Source organism: Hetaerina americana, unplaced genomic scaffold (genome assembly GCF_022747635.1).
Source record: "Hetaerina americana unplaced genomic scaffold, ioHetAmer1.1.p SCAF_4, whole genome shotgun sequence".
NCBI classification, from domain to species: Eukaryota; Metazoa; Arthropoda; class Insecta; order Odonata; family Calopterygidae; genus Hetaerina; species Hetaerina americana.
This window is the reverse complement of record NW_027286985.1, coordinates 57,199,548-57,217,474: the sequence shown is the minus strand read 5'-3', so window position 1 is coordinate 57,217,474 and position 17,927 is coordinate 57,199,548. Positions and strand designations below refer to the sequence as shown.

The 17,927-nt window shown below is 40.6% G+C and overlaps 1 protein-coding gene across 1 annotated transcript in view; it reads right to left on the bottom strand.

Annotated features, from left to right (window-relative positions):
* Camta (Calmodulin-binding transcription activator) overlaps positions 1-17,927 on the bottom strand; it is a 1,815,113-nt gene that overhangs the window by 354,020 nt on the left and 1,443,166 nt on the right. The window contains exon 10 of the mRNA XM_071590285.1: positions 17,244-17,311. Within this exon, the coding sequence (XP_071446386.1) occupies positions 17,244-17,311 (68 nt within the window). The remainder of the gene's footprint in view (positions 1-17,243; positions 17,312-17,927) is intronic.

Below are 17,927 nucleotides of genomic sequence, written 5' to 3'. Positions count from 1 at the left end.
TGGCGGCAACAATTAATGATCATTTCACCTTATAATTTGGCATGATTTATTAAAAATGATCCTTGCGAAGAAGAAACATATGATATGATGAGTCGTTATTCTCACAAACAAAAACACAAAATTCCCCAAAAACATTTTTTCAATAAAATATTTACGTTAGGTAAATTGACACAAAACAAAACATCCACCCGTAGAACATATGAATAAAAGTAGGAGAGAAATCTTGTATTACGAATCTCATTTTTTCTATCTGTGTGACAGGAGATTCAAAAGCAGAGGTAATATTCAAAATGTTATATGCATTACGTGCTGACAGGGGTGTCTGAATCTGGGAAATGTCTCGGGGGTCACATAGAGAAAACGTTTGATTAAAATATCGTGAGATGAAATTAAGGGGTGTCCTGCAGACACGAAAATAAAACGAGAAGAGGAAAGGGTGAAAAGTAAATTTACTAGATACTAAATATTTCGCAGATAAAGGACAAGTTTAAGGAGACAAAAGACCGGAATGACGGAGGCCTTAAAGACGAGACAGAATGAGAATGTCTCTGCAAAGAAGGTCAATGCGGGGCCAAGAAAGTTCACCAACGATAGCCTTATCTTGACGATGACTCCAGTTTTTAGAGTAGGGTGAGGAAACGTCTCGTTTATATGTGACGACGTTGGGGAAAGGAGGACGGCGAAGGAACGAACGACTTCCCAAATTCTTCGCAGATTTAGAGTATTATTGAAGACCATGGCACGAGCAAAAAAAAGCACCTATATCCTTTAAATGACGTGTTGCGAGACCGAACGAGTGAATTAGAAATTCAGTTCCATTTATACCTTTCGATACATTCCCTTAATGATACCCGAATGGGATTTTGACGAGAGCGATTTGGATACGAAGGAAGCCCTTAAATCCCCAAGTTGCTCGCTTTCAGAGACCAAACTCAAACATTATTATCTTGAAAAATGGGGCTAACCTAACAAAGAAAAATTCAGGTGGAATTTCGATAGAAAGAAAAAAAATAACGATAAAAATGAAAAAAAACAATGATGGGTAAGATAATAATGCATGATTAATCAAGCTATCGAAACCAGGAAACGTGGGTACTTCATGGGGGCACTATGGATATTTTGCGCTGAAATGGTGAAAACGATTTTCCCACAGAAATGTCTTTAGTCACCCGCGTATGTCGGACTGCGTACTGTATTCAGCCGGCTTCCCGAAAACATGTACTTACGTTACACCCCAAGCTGTTTCCGCTAGCAATTAATTATTCCACATTCCACCGAAACCATTTACGCCTTGTCCCGGGCACCTTCATACTCTTTCACTCCTTCCCACGCTTGACCACCCTAGGGAACAAAAACATAGAATCCCTCCAATTCACTCTTTATATTCAGGGTGTGTCGCGGACGTGGCCATCAGCATCACCACTTCCTGAATTAAATTGCGGGGGGGCGGGAGGGGTGCGAGGGAGAAGCATGGCTTAAAACTAAAGGCCGTGATAGGGCGGGAGGGAGCGCGCGCGTGTAAGTATGTGTGTGCACGTGTGTCGTCGGGGAATACTGGCGTGGGTTCCGACGCGAGGAATCGACTTCCACCCCTGGACCACCGTCCCACCACCCAACCCACCTTGGGTTATCCCCACATCACAACTTCGCCCGCTCGTTCCCCAAAAATCCGTCACCCCTTCTTCCTTCTCCCCCTCCCCCCACCAACACCACCTCCGTGGTACTTCTCTTTCCGGTACACAACCCTTTCCCCACCCCCCTCCCACCCGCGACGACCCCACCAAAAAATGTCCTCCTACGAGGGCAATGTCGGCCCATCACTGCGTATTCACCGGGTCCATTTTTTTTCATTTCATTCCCCCTTTTCGCCACCTTTTTCTGATCCTTCATTTTTCCGTTGAGCTGCGTAGTTTTCCCACCCCCAACCCCTTTTCGTCTCCTCCCATCGCGACCCCCTTCCTTCATTCTCCTCCGCGTCAATTTTTCCCCGAGCCATCTCCACATTATAAATCGTCACGCGATTTGCCACGCCGGGAGGCTTCAGGATGTGTCACGCGGATGGGAGTTGGGACGCAAGAGTGTGTGGCGGACAGGTCTGGCATGGAGGGGGGTAGGAGGTGGATCCATCTTTTACTCACGTCGCGTCAAAGGCCCCTCTCGGTGGTGACGAGAGTCGTGTGTGTATGTGTGTGTGTGGGTGTGTGTGCCGCGCCCGGCGCCGGATGTTGGTGATTGGTAACGCGCCGTGTTCCAAGGGGCTTTTCAGCGAGAAAATTTTGAAATTAGCATGTAGTTAGGGAATAACGACACATCTCCATCGACTGAAGTCGGCGGGAAAAGGGGGGATAAAGGCGTGAATTCCTCGTGAAGTGACACGCATTTCGGTAGACACACGATGTGGAACCCCTCCAGGAAATTACACAGCAGGAAACTGAGGGGCGGCCGCGAAATGAAGCGAAAGAGTAACTCGACGACGTAATTACGCAAGCCTTAATGTTATAAAAGATTTGCGCTTTACAGTACAAATTTAATCCGCGAAAAGTCACCATAATTACGTATGTCATAAGTGTTCATGAAAAATATTCATTTAAGAAGCGGAATCCTACGGAGAAGTTCGCGGTTTCGGAAATCCCTGGACACCAGGTTTAAAAATAGTGCTTGCAAAGGAAATAGGTATTTGTTGATTCGCGTAGAGAGCATTTCAGAAAATTTAAATGGTGATAAATATGCAACACTCCCTTCTCGTTATTCGAAATTCTCTGGGGTGGTGACTCCATGATAAAGAGAATATTTACTTGGAAGTCTTTTGCATTTACTATGTTTGCTATCCTATTTCTTCTAATTATTCTCAGGTTCTTCAGGGTGCCATGTTAACCTTATGACCTTCTGAAAGATAACTGATAGATTAAAATATTTTAAATTCTCCCTCTTGACGGCAACAATGTATTCTTGGCGAAGATTCACCTTCTATTCAATGACTTTGAGCTGAAATATTTTTTATTTCAAGGTAAGTTTTTATCAACATGCTCCTATCTTCTAAAAAGGGCTCGATCCAATATTCAAAACCCTTCAACTGTATTGACGTCCATCCGTAGCAGCTATTGGCTGATGCAACCCGAGCCGTCTATGCTTACGGTTTTCTTACGATTCTCAATTCCACGTCATCGACTTTAACGTCTTGCTACGAACTTGTTGAGCGCCAAATCGTGTTTCTGGAGCCAGGCTTTTCCGGAGGCAGCAGAAAACTTTGATACTCCTACGGCGCCTCTAACAGCTTTGTTTTGGAGACATTGATAGTGATATTGTTTGCATATGACGTACGTCCATACTATGTCTTGCCACCTAGCATACGAGACAACGCAAATTGGAGTTTTGAAAAATTAGGAAGTAAAAAAGAGGAAAATATACGTATTCAGTTTGCGGATCATTTATTAAAGTAAAAGCCAAATGGGAAACCAACGGAAGCCGTACAAATTGAAGATCAGTTCCGAGGGGCTTTTCAGTGTGAAAACTTTGAAAGGAGAATGTAGTTAATTATTCGTCCAGTCATAAAATATGAATGCTACAAGAGTTGGTAGTATCCTAGAAAAAATACTGTGCCTTTGGTCAATGTATCATAAATGGATACGTAAGCCCAAATGCATAAACTTAAAAAAAAAATTTCTTCATATATTTTTGTATTTCATAGATACTTGTTTCATTCTAAGGACTCTTCTACAGGGATCGTCCGGAAAATAAGTGTACTGACTACTGATTTTTTCCCGCCGGTCCAGGCGCGCCCAGCACCGCTCTGACGGGCTGCGATTGGAGGGGGGTATGTTGGCAAGCGACGCTGAAAAAGGCAGTCGGCTCTGAGCTGTGGTGTAGTGAGCAGCTCTGTTAACGCGAACCTCCACGCTCGACCCACGTCACGGAACGCGATGCCGAAGTTTTTGGAGCAGCGTTATTCCATCAAATTTGCGGTAAAGCTTGGGAAATCGTCTACCGAACTGTCGGACGGTCGGTATGTCCAGAAACATGATCTTTCGGTGGCACAAGATGTTCGTGGAGGGCAGAGAAGAGGTCGACGACGAGTCTTCGAGAGGTTCCCGATGATGCCTTCGCGGGAGCGTTCCAGGAATGGGAACGCCGCTGGAACAAGTGTATCGACTCACAAGGGTCCTATTTTGAGGAATATTAGCTTAAGATATGTAAAAGTGTAATAAATTTTTTTTCCTGAGCTCAGTACACTTATTTTCCGGACGAACCCTGTAGAACCACATCTAAGAAATTATAAGTGAAATTTTCTGTGACAACTATATTTATATGAGGGAATTCACTAAACCCATGGCAACTAATGGTGATTCCAAATCCTATTTCCTATGCATATTGCAGTTTGTTCAGGTGAACTTAAACTTCTTCAAACATGGCCGAATATTATGGAATAAATTCCCCAAACATGATATCTCTTCCTCTAATAGATCAGTAGTCCTGCGTTTTTATTTTTATAACATTTCGTTGTTTCTTCCCCCTTCCTCTCCAGTTTTGGTCACTTTTTTTATCCTAAAAAGACTTGGTTTAATTAGGCAAGAATAGTGCTACGCTAGGACTGCATTTTGAAGCATGTAGAATTCATCAAATCAGACTATATAAGCTGTAGGCTCCCTCCTTCGGCTATCATTCGTTTCACAACCAAGTGAGAGTAACCATAAAATATCATCGCATTTGGACCTGGGACCCTACGGTCAGTGACAGAACCCGACCCATCAAGTTACCACCAGAGATGGGATTCAAACTAGGGGCACGAACACCTTGGACCCTTCCTTGGGTAATATTATTAACTTAAGTAACGTTCCTAATAAAAATCCTCGCCGGACAATGCTCTTTAATACCAGTTGCCCCGGGAGCATAAAAAAATCACAAGCGGGCGCATTGCAATTTCTACGTAACTGCGATTAATTTCAAATATTTTTATACACAAAGAGGTTCTAAAATTAGTCCATTTCTTATGAAAAGGTGAAGAAATGAAGTTTTCTCCATCAGCTACTGGACACATAAAAACCTTCTCCTTCGCCAATCGTGGATATCTTCATCACGGCCTCATTTCAAAACTATAGACAAGAGGAATTCCTTCATTATGAGGGTAAAGAGAAAGAAACTTTATATTGGAAGTGTAAAGTTTCTCCTTTTTTACCTTCATAGTGACAAGAGATCCATTAGTTTCGTGATTTTTTTTTGCCGAGTTCATTTTTATGCGAATGCACCAAATTTTTTCCTTGGTCACGCTTACTTCGTTCGAATCGGAGAAATATGAGTCAGCGAAATTAGCGCAGATATACCCTCGGCAGACCAACACTCATTTGAATACAAACGGCTGGAAATGAAAACGGAATGAATATAACCTCTACCTCCCACCCAATCATAATCACTTCCCCCCCCCTCCACCCCGCCGAAGGAAAGTTATGAGAAATCAATCCCTCTCCTGAAGGTTACTTCATCCCGCTCCCTCCCCAATTTCCCCCGATCGCGCTAAAAAGGTCACCTTGGGCCATTCCCCCCCCTTCCAATTTCACCCCCACCTTCCCCGTCGCCGAAGCGTCTCACTCTTTTGTTTGATCCCCCTCCACGTAAGGCGAGACGGGGTAAATTGTTTTCGAGCGGGAGTCGGGCTGAGTTCTCCTCGGGCTTAGGGCGGGATATCCTTCCGCGTGGAGTTGCCGGAGTTCTAATGCAGGAAGCATTGCTGCGGGCATGCGGTCAGGAGGGTTTGACGGCGGCTGAGTGGCGGAGGGGGAGAGTGTGACGGGGGGGGGGGAGGCGTTAAAGGTGGGCTTCCAAGGATGTTGAATGGGAGGAAGAAACATAGAGTGAAATCGCTGGAGGGATGATGGTGCGAGAGGTGGAGGTCGACGAGGTGGGTTCAGAATAAGGGGGGAGGGTTGGGTAGTGAGAGACCTGGGGACGGAAGAGAGAGAGGGGGGGCACGAAGAGAAAATACCTCGGAGGAAGAGACTGTAAGTTGAGACTAATTGGACCGAATTTAGAACGAAATGAGGGGGAGGAGGGAAGGGGAGAGAGAGGAAACTTTAGGGATAAATATCTGTCAAGAAATCTGAGACGGAATAAACTTAAGGGAAACTTTTTGATGAAGATCAGATGTGGCTCATGTTAGTGCCGCGTGAAGGTAATATTCTCAGCTATCTAGAAGGAAAACGAAGAACATATAACTAAGCTTAAGGGCTTTTGGTTAAACACATCCATGTATAAGAAGCACTCGACGTGAACTGCTGCTCAAAGAAAGCATTCCACGTAATGGCGCTAAAACCACACTAGCAGCATTGAAATCAAATACTCGGTTTGCAGCGCCCAATTTAGACTAAGCAATCCGACTCCATCGAGAAGCATTAACACTTCACTGCATGTAGGCTATACATTTTATAGCTAGGGAAATCTTTGGTGACAGTGACTCCTTAGTGACGTGAAATGAGAAAAGTATGCCCATTCACAGCATTGGACGACTAAAATTGACATTAACATTTTTATGAAGATTTTCAACTGGAATTAATTTTTGTTCACTAAAGAGGGAGTTACAATCCCATAAACCCTCTAGAGAGATCGATACTGTCCTTCTTGATGGATTTCTAGTGTTTCAGGGAAAGGTTTATGCTAAAATAAAATTGTTCCATTAAAAAATATGACTGAGATTCAACGTACGTGTTCTAAATGTACATGTACGTTTTAAAATTTGCAAGTAGAATTGCTCTCTCCAATTGAATTTTAGATTTATAAAACTAAGCAGTCCCTCTATGGTGAGCACATATTTTCAGAGAGAGATAGTATAAGATTAAAAAATTATAATGGCAGAATGCACTCAGTGCAAAATATAACTTCTAGAGAAAATGATCAATGATAATGAGAGAAAAAATTTCTGAATTTCAAGATGCCTCAAGACCCTAAATAATTATTAATAACGCCAGGATATCAACACATTTAGGTGTTAAACTCCAAAAAAATGAAAAAGAACTAGCAAAATGGACAGTAAAGTAGCGCTTTTGTCGTTTGTCAAACGGAAGGACTGCGTATGTACAAGTATTATAAATTTTTGTGAGAGTTAGAATATTTCCTAAATTTCTCTTTTAACCTCCAAGAAGAATACCTCTAGTCCATCGGGTATGAACATATCTCCGATTACTAAATTATATCAACTGGCTTGTTCCTTGCGTCTCCATATATACTTTTCGTTTGCATGTAAGTGCGGCATTCGAAAAGTGACTGCAAGAGAATCACACTGGAACTACAGTAGCTATCGATGTCATTTCTGCAAACAATTTGCGTGAGTCGAATTACAATGAACGTTACGGTAACCACACGATTCCGCATGAATCGTGATTCAAAGAACCCTTACCGAGGGTATTTCATTGCGCCTCCTTTTCCCAACAGTACACGCGCAAGTGCGCATGTGGCAGCGCTTAGATAACCTTTACGACGAAACAAAAATTATTAATTCGTTAGCATTGGAAGGCGTTTCAAAGAGACACATTAATAGGGTCGAATTGGCGTAACCGAGTGAGATATAAGCTTTCGGTGATGCGTCGGTTGAACCTGTGAGAAAGCTGGATCGAATTTAATGACAAGGGGAGCAGAGGAATCTGATTCTATACCGGGTGTCAGAATCCTGAAGATTTTATCTCCTAGTTCGTGTGGCGGACGTTTCAATTTTCTCATGGCAATATCTCCCCTTTCCTTTGTCTCTCAAAACAATAGATTCAACGGTTAATTGATCAGAACTCCTCTGTATTGCGTAAGACTTCAGGTTTTAAAAAGGCTAGGGATTGAAGGGAAAGGAAATATTCCCTCGAACGACGAGTTACTTAGCCATCATAACACATTTTATACAGTTTTTAAGCAGGGAAAAGAAACTGTCTGGAAATAACTTCTTTTTTTTCCATAGAAAGGTCTTTTCATGGAAAATATATAAATATACACTGAAATTCATGTCAAACTCCTACAAGGCAAATTTCAATTGATTTTTCTTTCAATCAGTAAAATTTTAACAGGTTTTCAATAAATAATTTCCACTTAGCAAAACTTTATCGCGTAGTTATTCTTGTGCTTATCACATAGTATGATCACTAGTAGTTGCAAGCGTTAAGATAACTCATATGTTTCAATATTATATTTACATTGTTTATTCATCCTCTTGCCATCTACTGGTAAGCAAAAAGGTGTTTTTATTTTTGAAAATCTTCGTGGAATGTAGGAAATCATGGTAATGCGTCATAAGATTGTAAACACATTTAACACGTTAAATTGACTGACCGTAACTGAATTTTGTTCAGTACAGTAAGAATAAAATTAGAAATTTATCTGGAAAAAAATAAGTTCATGCCATGTCATCCAACTCTCACGATCTCCATGATTTTCTGTGAATTTTTCTGTGAACACCGCGAGCTTTCGGCAGACGCATTTTAGTACGCATCATGCGCGGACACCTTCCGTTCACGTCACTTAACTTCCACGAGCCGTTTCGACGACACGATTCAATAGACCAATCGAAAATGTATAGCCTCAGAAAAGGCCACGCTGCAAGAATCCCTCTAGCCTGTCCTTATCTCGACCTCCCCTTCGGCTGGCTGCTCCTTCCTCCGCCCTCGCTCGATCCTCCACACCCCCGTGGTGAACACACCATCGCGCCCCTAAATTACCGCTGACGCCGAGGTATGAAATTTAAAAATGCATCACACCTCTCTCCCTCTCGATCGTCCGGGAACGCTCTCGCACATGCGTCTCCCGTGACGTACGCCCCGAGCGTGACAAAAGTCAATTGTTTCGACCGCATCGAGGCGACGAAGAGGTCGGTGGTGATCGGAACGGGTGCGGACGGTGCTGAATCATTCGCGACGCGAGGATGCGAGTCGGAAGGCGGAGGAGGAGAAGGCGGAGGGGATGGAGGAAGTAAAGGAAGGGTAGGGTATGGGGGTTGCGCGGGGTGAGGTGTGCGTGTGTGTGTGAGAGAGAGAGAGGTTGATGGCGAAGGCATTAACTGGAGATCAGATGTCGATCCCCTTTACGGGCGATGCGCGGAGGCCGTGAGGAGAATAGGCATCGGCAGATGAAGGGCAGGTGGGAAGAGGGGGGAAGGTAGGGGGGAGGGTGGGGTCGGGTTTTGGAAGGGAGGGCGGTTCGGAGTGGATGGGTGGGTTAGCGGAGGGGTAAAGGAGGGTCGCGGGTGGAATTATTCTGCGTCTGGGTAATCCCGCGGTAACCCCCGCTTCACCCGAGAGTGGAGAGGGTGGGGGTGTAGGCTGGAATAAAGAGGCGGTGAGGGAAGGGGAGGGAGTGGGACAATGGAGGCGAGATGGGATGACAAAGGTGGAGGTGAGAGAGGGAGTGTGTGTATGTGTGGGGTCGGGTATATTCGGACATAAGAGGGATAGTCGCTGATTGGGGACCACACGCGTTGAAGCTGAGGGTACCATTAATAAAGATAAACGTGTTGCGTTTCTTCGTCGAAAAAAACAAACCAAAAATGTTTTGGCGACAGCACCGACCATGCATTGCATAAATTTACGAAGCATAAATTTACGAAGGAACAGGCATTTTCCTTGTAGCTAGATGGATCGTTTCGTTGGAGTTATTCGGGAGCAAACTTGGATCTAAATTCAACAATTTCATTATGTTTTATGCCAAAATCATCACAAACTGCCAATACATCGAATGATGTCACAATTTGAAAATGGCAAATAATTTGATATGTAACAGTTCATAGTGGACACCTACGTAAAACTTATCATTTTTAGGGAGACAACCTATAAAGATGATTTCAAAACAGTAGACTAGAAACTCTCAAACGGGGTGAGGTGAAGATCATTTTTAGAATCGAGGAAACACAATTTCACAATCTAGACACAATTTGAAAATGATCGCAATAATTTAGTAGAAAATGTAACCCGCATAGTAGAAAATGTAGCAAAGTAGATGCTTTCATCATCAGGGTACAGCATGTAGTAGTATTCGGAAATATTTTCAGGCATATATGTAATCCAATGCAGCAATTCAGAGTGTAAAAATCATTCGCCTTGACCGCGATTCGATCCCGGATCCCTCAATGTCTGGTCGAGTGCTTTAGCCAGTTAGCTATCGATTTATAGTTAGCTATCGATGCGTCCTCCTAAATTCTGAAATTTTGAGGGCTTTAAAGGAACAAGCTGTTGTGACGAAATACCGTGCATACAATGTCACGAGTTAAAAAAAGTTACTGTCGCGGCATCTCCCGCAGTTTTTTGGAATACATTTAATTTAGTTTGAATGACGCTAAAGACAAAAACGTTACATAAGCTCAGGTTCACCCATGGTCACCTTAGCACTAACCTTTTTTCAATAGTGAATGAGGAAAGTGCAATCATTTTATGACATTCCAATCCAGATAGTATTGAATTTAGCTGCTGAACTTCACGCGCACATGGACGAAAGGAATTCGAGCTTTAGCAGCAATGTGCCCCAAAATATGTAAAAATGGGTTTTTTTAATAGGGAAATATAAAGTTATCCACGGATTTGTGAACAGTTTTCTTCTCTCTTAAAAAACTCTCAGCATGTTGTTTGCAAACAATTTGACTTTCATCTACGAATGCATACAGGGAAACGGAGAAATGTCATCGCGGAAAATGGGATATCAGGATGGAATCGGTGATAGGTATCTATGCGTACTGGATTGGAATGAATCGGATGGAGGAGAGATTAATACCAATTGGATGGTGAGCATATGAAGGACAAGAAGGAGGGGTCGGAGTGGCTCGGATAAGAGAATGGGGAGGGGTAATGCGAGGGAGTGTGGGGCACTTGAGGCCAAATCACCCTTGTGCCGGAGCTGGAAACAGAGCGAGGGTAGTTGAGCTTACCTACTTGCCTTCAATGCGATACTGTGGGGCTCTTAGTAGACTAATCTATTCTGGCAGAATCCTTGCAGCGACCACGGTCGACTCCAGCAAGAATTTTGCACCGCCGCAAGCGATCCTTGCACAAACCTTGCTGTCGGCCACTGAAGATCAACGCATGAGCCTTGAAACTGACCACACACGAGCCACAAACAATCCATTCCATATTTATTCACCAATAATACTCAAATCCTGAGATTTTCTATTTTATTTCTCCTTCGGAAGCCTTTAGAGACAAGGCGATTACACATTTTAGCATTAAAATCCTTCAAGTTTAGCCTTCGTATGAGGTTTAGCCTAAACTGATTAAACGTCTCTCCTATTATGTATAAAACTAGCATGGACAGGAGGTCACTTATGGATATCTCACCTTGTAAACAGGCAATTAAACCACAGCAAGTAATACTCGCCCAAAATAGGATCCAGATTCGATCCCATATCGAAATGGTCGCAGAGTAATTAATCCATATACTTCTGACTTTTCGTGAGATTTCTCACATGAAATGTATAAGTACGGCGTGTAAGATGAAAATGTTTCTCAAAAATCAAAATGCGTCACAAATACTGTGCCTAGAAAAAATATACGCATCGAGGCCCATTGCCAGCAAAGGAAACGAATGCTTCAGCATTAAACGAGGACACAAGTGAAAGAAAATGAAATAACAAATTCGTGCCTCAAACACTACAAATAAGTTCCCTAGATACTATACAAATTAGCGCACGTACTTTCATTGTAAATTTATACCATAGATTCGAAAAAGACATATATTTCTAATGCAATCCCATGAACTACCAAGCAATAAAAGCGTGAATTAAGAAGAGAGACATTCACGTATGATTAAGCGATCACGCCTGACATTTTTAGTGGCCTTCGGCAGAAAGGAAGGTCTGTGCCTGAGCTCCTAGCACGCACTTACTAACACACACACACACACACGCACACAGCGAGGAATTTCCGAATGGAAAGGCAAAATCCCACTGCGACATTATCCTTTCCTCGCCACATTGAACGGAAGAGCAACTTGACTTGCAATCCATTTCCAATGACATAGTGCATTGAATTGTTGATCCCGCGAGCATCGGCAGAAAGAAGAGAGGCGTAGGAAACGATTGATATTTCTTCCTCGAACGAAATCGAATAAAGATTTTCACGGGGAAAGGCGAATAGGAGAGAATATATGAAGGCCATTTGATATTCGAATAAAAAACAAAAAAAAACCAAACAGAGATATGTGGAATGGAAGTCCGATAGGCAGTATGTGATTTAAGATATAATAAAATTACAAACTTGAGCAATAAATAGTTAAAAAAGAAGACATTTGCACAGATCAGGATGTAAACCCGAATGACGAAAATTCTGGTCGAGAATATTATCAATATATGTAAGCTATTTTAGCCATCTAGCCAATCAGGATTAAGGTAGAAGGTATGGATTTAGGAATAAAGATGTAGTTTACGAAAATATTTCATTTAGTCTGGATAAATAACTCGACCAAATATTGGAGCATCCTAATTTGGAGCGGTTGAAAGATTTCATTACAATGCAAAATCTCTTGCATTTTCATACCTGTGAACTCGTTAAAATTGCTTGGAATTTTTCCGTATTTTGTTGAATTAAGCATACATTCAGATCGAAATAAAGATCTAAATTGATGCATGTAAATAGAAAAGTAAAATATTTCAGCCCTACAAAGGTTTCATAACATGAATGGAATTACAAGTGAATAGGGGAGCAAAGTTCAGTCCATCATCTGGTACCAAAGTATATTGTACGTATTAATGATGCCTAAGAATTATTTAGAAATTCTCTGTTGGAGATCCCAGGGAAAGCATGTTTGGAACCCTTCGGGAAAATCCCACTTCGTGAGACCAAACATTACAATAACAAATAGGTGGAGACTATAGGCCATGTTAACCGCTGCGTCAGATTTCATATATTCACTACGTGAATTTAAGGTTCTGATAACGTGTTTTCGTAGGACTTTAAGAGTAAGAGAAACAGGACAGAGAAAATAGAGGTGAAACAGGACAGAGAAAATGGGTTAAGGTGATCGGAATGGTATGGTGGCTTACGTACTGGCTTCCTACCAGAGAGCGAGGCTTCGAATCTCGTAGACAGCAGATATCTTTCAGTGGTATCCCGAACCCTACTTTGAGATGCTTTGTGGAGAACACTTTGAATGATTACGCCGTCAGTCGGATGGGACGTAAACATTGTGTGTGACCCCTTCGCGACTTTCGTTGAGAGGAGGCTAATGCTATCGCTGGGTTTCTCTCCACCTACCCTCCTTTCCCATCAATCTCTGATGGTGCAAATGACCTATACTGTCGGTCACCTCCCCTAAAACTACTACCAACATGGGTGGAGCAAGAGGAACGTAATAGAGAAATGTAAGTCAAGCCGTTGATTACTAAGTACATTTTCTTCGATGAATCTACGTTTTCAAATGCTTAATTTCAAGGCATCTACTACACCAACAAAATTCGATGACAAAAAACAAAAACGCAGAGGACATTAGGTTAAAATCACATCAGAGGTAAAATCACACACTTGAGTAATTGTGCTCCGGACTGACCTTTAACTTTTAGGCTTTAGAACAAATTACGCAGTAATTTAAAACACGGGCCATTATATTCCCAAGTATGTATGGCTTGTTTCGTGTATGAATCCTTTATTTGAAAAATTCCTGGGTGTAAGTTTTACGTAGGAACTTAAAGTGATTCTAACCAACGATGTATAACTAATCATTACCATCTGAACTAGTGACATTTCTATATCATTGAACTGTTGAAAGCCAGATATCAATTCGTCACACTAACATAGATTTCCTCAATTTAATGATTTAATGGATGAACCAACTATATGACAGCGCCGAAGGTAAACGTAATAAGTAAGATTGGAAATCATGCCTGGAATGCGAGATGTGGGACAAACACAAACATTTGCCCTCTCGACGCTAAAGGGTAATGAAATTACCATTCATTATTGAACATGTTAGAAATAAGAAAATATCTTTTCTCAATATCTAATAAATCGTATCAGACTAAAGAATTGTATTAGGCAATATATAGAAATGCTCTGTGTTTCTTCAACACATGTTAATCTCAAAGAAATGAAACCAACTCTTTCCTTGATTTGTGCTAAATTCAACCTACTAACTAGTATGGGGAGTTCAAGGTGAAGCAATATTTTCGACAAACTTTATTTAAGGCCGAGAAAATATCCTCGGGAGAATCCTCAAGTTTATTTCCCTGATTTTGTCTCTTACATAAAAGAAAATCTTCGCATTACATTACCCCTTCTATTTTTGGGAGGGCGATCACACGACATCGCGATCATCACGGAAAACAGCTGCGTGACCCATCCTCCTAAAATAATGGGAGACCCCAACTGAGGGAATAACAAAATGAAAGAGGGCGGCTCTCGAGGGCGAGAGAGGGAGAGAGCGAGAGAGAGAGAGAGAGAGAGAAAGAGTCGGTGGTGACTCCTCACGATAAGGCATGAATTAAATCATGGTGGCGACGGGGGGAAATGGAAGGGGAAGAGATTTAAAAGGCTAAAAGCATACAGAAATGCGACTCCAAGCTGTTAAGGATATGAATCAAATTGTCCGGCTGCTCAATTCCATGTAAGCTAACTCTGCCTTCGCGAAGTGAAGCTGCTTTCTCGTGCAACGAAAGACAATCAAGGACGAAAACGTGGATCTTTAGATCAAAAATATTGATTTTACATACAATAAATAAGCAAGGCACCGAAAACGCCAAATTATTTTCCGAGAGAAATATTGATTATCCACTTATCGCTGTGGCAGATGTATTTTTGGGACTTAAATGCATAAAATTACTTTTATCAAATACAACATGATAATGTGCTGAGAATTGACAACCGTGACCCAAATTCAGTTTCCCCGCTTAGCATCCAACAAATAATGCAATTTTTATTGCTAAGGATACTTTTGTATGTCCTTATATGTGAACTTATATGAGACCAAAAGGAAATTATTGTGGCCCCACACTATTTGGGTACATTAGACGACAAAGATAATGTAAGGGAGATTGACTGCGGTACAGATAGGTATACATATTTGTACTTTCCTCGGAAGATCAGGAACTATAATAGTAAGAAGTTAAAGTTATAATTGAAGTACTAAAGACATTTGAATAATGAGCAAGGACAAGATAGAACTCTACGTATACATTCGACGGAGACATTCGAAGAGAGATTTTGCGTGTGCATGTTAGTTGATAGTAAATATGTTTGCTTGTGAGTAATTAAAAATGGGTTTCACATGAATGTATATAACTGTGTGGGTGTGAATTGGCATATTTTCGTTTGTTTTGCATGAAGTTTAACTCTGTTTACGGGAAGTGTCCTAGTAATTCCGCCTTTATACCCTTGTGGAGGCTTGCTGTGTATTATGTAGATGTACATATAAATATTTATATTTTATAAAAATACAAATATGATACTTTCCCGGCTATTTTAAAAAACAAGATGCTTTAGGCGCCATTTCGTTTATTTTAAATTGCTTTCGTCGTTAACACTAAATTTTTTTACGGCTTTTGACTCACTCCATCAATTTTTACGCTTGCTAATGACACTTTTCAATTGTTTAATATCAAGAATGTTGACAAATACACTCTATATACAGCGGGAATAATTTTGAAACAATACAATAATTAAAGGCAAATTTTCGCGTTTCTTATGAAATGAGGGGGAGCAATATCTGTAGCATTATATTTCTAATAAAAGCATATAAGATATACCTCCATCTAATATGACAATTCGTAAGGATAACTAAACATCTGTATATGATACTGCATGAAAGAAACATTTGACTGAATCAAAAAAATCATAGCATCTGTAAAAACATGTTTTGTGTAAAATTAATAATTATGTGCATATCACATAAAAATGAATATGTTATCCTGATGAAGGCGTTTTGTAAATTTTCTATTCTAAGGTTATATATATTATTTACTGCTTCGTAACTTAAAACGAAGAGTTTGCCATCCAAATTATCTTAACTGAATTTGATACTTGGTATAAAATAATTTTGCTGGCCGTTACTTCAGGCAGTCCTGGATTTCCTTCCTCTATCACGATCGCGTGGTACCGATAAGCCTTCGCTTGACAAGTGGTGTTTCTAACGGACGCAAACCACCTGAGTTTGCACACGGTCCGTGCTCGAGACGGGATTTAAACCGACAGCCTTTCTTCCAGCAGACGGACACATAACTCATCAGAATTCCTCGGCCGACAGTGAAAATGGTAACATTTTTGAAAATACTCTGACCAAACTTATGCTTCAAGAAAACTCAGAAAGAACATGTACATTATTCTAATATAAAACACGATAAACATTTCGTTTAAATGCTATTATTAAATAAGTTCATTAAATTATTTGGCACATATCACAAATATTGGCCAACACACCCCGTAACTTTGAAGGAAGGAGTTTTGCATACATTTCTGCATTTAAATCTGAGGTTGTTATTAATACAGAGATTATAGAATAATGATTAGCATAGATAAATACATATAGATTTTACGTATCGACATAAAGTAGATAAGCAACGGCATCCATAATGTATACGAAGGAATTCTATTGTACATTCTCAAATCAATTGAGGGTGCAAAAAGAATAGGAAAACACACAGAATCACTTGATTAAAAATACAGATTTGTATGAATTTGGGAAGTATACAATTAATTGAATTTGAGGCCAGCCTATATTTAGATACCACAGTCAAAAGTTTTGTTTCCAGTCTCGTTTTTCTGTTCAATTAGAAAACAATTTCGCCAAAGATATCATTCAGAGCAGGGCAACACATAACAACTCCATCCAAAAGGAAAGAATTCGCTCCGAGGTTCCAATATGGGGTTCACGAGTTCAGAGCACTAGCGTTTCACCCGCATCGAAAAACTTCAGCAGACAAAGTATGACATTCGTTTTCATAGCAAACACAATTTGCGAGGCAGTGAATAAAGCGCATTGCCTTCAAATTGCCGACTTTTTATTTGAAAAACTTTCCAGGGAAAAATGTTTTGACTTTTTACCACTTACGATGAAATACAACCCGTATTGCAGCGTTGCTTTCTTTTATTTAAAGATTTTATCGTAACATATAATGCTACAAACTTAACTCCTTTTCATTTCATAATGAAACTCACAAAAATCACTACATGGTCCGGTTTTGTTTGAATAGGGCAGTCATATCCACATCTATTATGGAAGGCAACCCACATTTTTTGGAACAAAGAATCGGAAATCAAGTGACCTCAATTACTACAGAGACTTATCAATAATTTCAACTGTTTACTCACCGAATTTTAACCTCTTTCGATAACCACTCGTTGTGTTTGTCGAAGCTGATGAGAATCGCGGCAATTTCCTGAAATAGAAAGGATCTGCTTTAAAATTTGAACAAATACTGACTAAAGGAATAATAATGGAACATGCACGGCAGTAATATAATGTATCTTTATCACAGTGAGCAGGAGATTCAGCATTCACACTTCAGAATGGATTAAAAAGTAAGACACTACTTTAGGCTCAAGGATTAGAAAAATACACACAATTTTCATACATATGGGAACATTTATCAATGTAGTAATACACACATTTTTAATGGGATGGAAACATTTATCAATGTAGAAAAAGCTATATTTGTGTAATTTAATAACTTTAAAGAAATCGTGCTGAGGTTGTCTAGACTCCGTGAATGCCTGCAATAGGCATATCAATTATGTACCGCTGATTGCATACACGACACATACAGCATAGAAGGTAAAGTATCCATCAACGTCTTTAAAAATATGGAAAACAGAATAATTGGAGGTTGTAATTCGTTTTGCAGGATTCACATATATGAAAAACGTCAGAGAAAAATGTTAATTGGAAGACAAGAGGGTATTCTACAAATTTAAAAAATTCATTCACCCCGCCCAGTTAAGTAGAAATTATAAACAATCATCATCGAGGATGGTAGCGATTAATTCCATTCCAAT